The following is a 3,392-nucleotide window of genomic DNA, read 5'->3' as shown; positions in this document are numbered from 1 at the left end:
GGTCACCCAGGACAAAGTTTTGATTTTCTTACAGCAAACTAACGTCTGTTGTAAACTAAAGCATTCAGTGTAGTTTGAAAAAGTAACAGCTGAGCAAAAAAAGAGCATTAAGTATATTTTCTTTAGTGCAACTTTTAAATGTAAAATTAATCCATTTCTCAGAGGTAAGGACCTGCTTGTATTTCTCCTCTTTTTTTTTTTTTTTTTTTTAATTATTATTGTTATTTTTTTTTTTTTTTTTTTTGCAAAATTCTTACCTCACAGAAAATCTTCAAATGTCCAGATTATGCCGTTCGTTTTTATATTTTTGCTTGTGTGGCTTCAAACAGGCTGGCTTCCACAGCAATGAATAGCATAACAAACACAGAACATCCCATTTCCCGTACATTTACAATATCTTCATACCGCCTTCAAAACTTTCCCTTTTGCATCTAGCGACTGACAGTCCACTTCTGCCCAGTGGAAGGAGAGGGTGGCGTAGAATGGAACACACCCGAGAATCAATCACAGAAACAAGCCTTCATATAACACAGTAGGGTTCCCTCGGCAACCTGGATTTCCTGCAGTAGAGGAGCGTGGTGCTGAAGCAACGGCGCAGCTCACGGTTGGAGAAAATGCAGATAAAGGGGTTGACCCCAGCCTGGGCAAAGCTCATCCAGACGGCGGCCGTCAAGTAGCCTCCTGGCACCGCCAGACCCCTAGCAAACACCCTCCAGTAGCATGCCACCAGGTAGGGTCCCCACAGGGTCAGGAAGAAGAAGGTCATGGCGTAGAACATCCTGCTGATCCTCTTCTCTGTCTTGAACTCATCCAGCACCAGCAAGCGCCTTCGGCCAGCTGGGTTGGCGTTCTGTCGGATCCCGAGCAAGGTGGGTGGGGTGGGGCCCCTCCCGAAGCCTGCCAGCCAATTGGCGGCAGCCTGGCCACTGGCTCCGGGACCGTGGAAGGTCCAGTTCTGGCTTACAGCTGGCACGAACTGGACAGGCTTCATCTTCCGCCGGTCATGGACAAAGAAGATGAGCTTGAGGTAGACAAGCTGGGTGGCCAGGAGGATAAGGGCCAGGAGCAGCATAAAGCCCAGGGAGTCGTTGGCCCTGAAGGAACGGTGCTGGAAGGTGCACTGGTCCTCCTCACGGATAAAGGAGTAGGTCCCCACATCCAGCACCGGAGGGAAGGCCATGGCAACCGACAGTGTCCAAACCATGCAGATGACGGCCAGGCAGGTCCAGAAGGTCAGCCTCTTTGTGTAGAAGCGGTGGTGGGCGATGGCCAGGTAGCGGGTCACACTGACACAGAACAGCATGAAGGCGGTGTGGAAACAGGACAAGACGCCCAGGAACGCAATCACTTTGCAGGTGAGCGTACCGTACGTCCACGCCGACCCATTCTTGACAGAAGTGAACACAAACGGGAAGCAAATAGCAGACCGCAGGATGTCCGAGGCACAAAGGTCCAGTAGGAAGTAGTAGGGGGCTCTGTGCAGGCTCTTGTCTTTGATGAGAAGGATGGATATCAGGAGGTTGCCAACCACACCGACGCCAATGATGAAGCCCAACGAGGTCAGTTTGAGGAACGTGGTGAGGGGAGATACACTCTGCAAGATGTTGTGGTCAGCTGCATGGCTATAGTTCGCCATAGATGGAGGGATCATAAGAAGGCCCGTCAATTAAGTATCATGATCTAGAGGTACAGGGAGAAGATAGATCCATCGGTGTGCCTTGAAATACAATCCGGGCTTGAATGCAGCGTCTCTTCTAAAGCATCCTTTGTTCCTTTGTTTCATCACACCGAAATCCCTGAAAAAAATACCACCACCCAATCAGAATCTCCACATATGGCTTCAGCCGCTCATCACTACTAGTTAGGACTAGAGCAGGTAACAAGGAGCTGCGGAGAAAACGAGCATTTTCTCTAGTCCTCCGTAGTTTTCCTTCGCAGTAGTTCTGCCGAGCTGGTATAAAATGGTGAACACAGTCTAAGCAGAGTCTTGCAGCGCTCGTCCGTCCACGGAGCTCGTCAGCACGACAATTCTAACAACGAACTAAGGGAGCCACGATGTACACGGTGATGGAGCGAGCGAAAACACGGACGGAAGGTGACGAGAATGAATCGTCTCTCGCTGCCGTTTTAAAAGCCACCCAGTATTTAGCGCTTGCGTATTATACCCCTGGTTCTGGATTCAGCGCAGAGGTTAAGGAGCCATCATTATAAGGCAGCTTATGCCCAGCAGCAGCGCGTGGGACATTCGTGGAGAAATGCAGCAGGAAAACTGTTGATCACACCCATAGAGCCTGCAGAGCTGGTGGTGGCGCGAGCGTCCAGCCAGGCGCGCGCGCGCGCTCCGGAGCCCCCGCGGTCTTTGTCGGGGATTAATGGAGGATGCAGGAGCGCGCATCACCGCTTTGTCCCTTAGCGGTTCACTTACTAATGTGACATTCTTCGAACGCGCGCGACACACGCGCCCGCGCACACTTAGGATTATGATATTATAATTGAGAATTACATTTCGGGTCAAAATACAACTCTAGGTCAGCCTGAGATTTTAAATGGTGTTGTCATTTATGACATGTCATTCGAAACCAGTTCAGTTCACGCATCGGATACGTGCCGTATAATCATGCCGAAGCGATGCGCCTACACTATCCTCATCCTTCGCCTAAATAGATGTGACCGCGGCGCAGTTCAACAAAAAGAAATTGCCTGTCTTTTTCCTCTTTTTTTTTTTCATACTTCGAGTGTGAATTCGGAACTACAGGTTTCTTTTTTGACAAAGGAACGCTCAAGAAACCGGGCTCCTTCTACAGATATAGTACCCATGCTCCGTTGCGGCGAAGACATTAAAATGTTAGATCACACATATTCTGTGCTACACGGCACGTCCATCGGCGGAGCGGAACAATTTATAAGTCCTAGGCAGCGCTGCCATATAACACAACATTTCAAAGGCAACATCGTGAAAACGACAGTAAAGACATAACGTATAAATACCTGTTGAGATTCCCCCTTGTTTCCCATGAGGTTATTAACACAGCATAACTGACTTTGCTGTAAAAAGGGGCTGGTTTCGTTGCCCGTGCTCCTTTTTCCACGGTGAATATACAGTGAACGGGATGCGGAGCGCATGCGCAGTGCCGCTGTTTGCCAGCCGAACGCGCGACTCGTCTCGCTGCAGCAGCGCGCGGCGGCCAGCATCAGGACCCGTACATCCCCTTCATCAATAATACAGTCTGCCCCGAGCCTTCTGCGCTCTCCCTCCCACCATATCCATCTCGAACTCATTCACGTATCGCTCTCCTATTATTATTGCTTTTGCTCTGTTGTTTTCGTTAAATGTATACTTGCTTTGAAAAATAATCTGAAAAATCCTCGTGGCTAACACGTGTTTTGCCACG

The 3,392-nt window shown here is 49.5% G+C and overlaps 1 protein-coding gene across 1 annotated transcript; it reads right to left on the bottom strand.

The window, feature by feature from the left end:
* Positions 1 to 252: 252 nt before the first annotated feature.
* On the bottom strand, positions 253 to 3,081 carry LOC108931486 (probable G protein-coupled receptor 85). The gene is made up of 2 exons (XM_018747251.2): positions 2,989 to 3,081; positions 253 to 1,796 (listed from the first exon to the last, which is right to left on the bottom strand). Exon 2 carries the CDS (start codon positions 1,649 to 1,651, stop codon positions 521 to 523), a length of 1,131 nt encoding a protein of 376 aa, XP_018602767.1. The 5' UTR covers positions 1,652 to 1,796; positions 2,989 to 3,081; the 3' UTR covers positions 253 to 520.
* Between the last annotated feature and the right edge of the window lie 311 nt (positions 3,082 to 3,392).

This window comes from Scleropages formosus, chromosome 2 (genome assembly GCF_900964775.1).
Source record: "Scleropages formosus chromosome 2, fSclFor1.1, whole genome shotgun sequence".
Lineage (NCBI taxonomy): Eukaryota > Metazoa > Chordata > Actinopteri > Osteoglossiformes > Osteoglossidae > Scleropages > Scleropages formosus.
Note: the sequence above shows the minus strand (reverse complement) of the source record. Positions and strands in the feature narration are given on the sequence as shown.

Bases quoted from the DNA above. Each gene is read 5' to 3' on its own strand.
- LOC108931486 (XM_018747251.2), bottom strand. From the start codon at position 1,651: ATGATCCCTCCATCTATGGCGAACTATAGCCATGCAGCTGACCACAAC.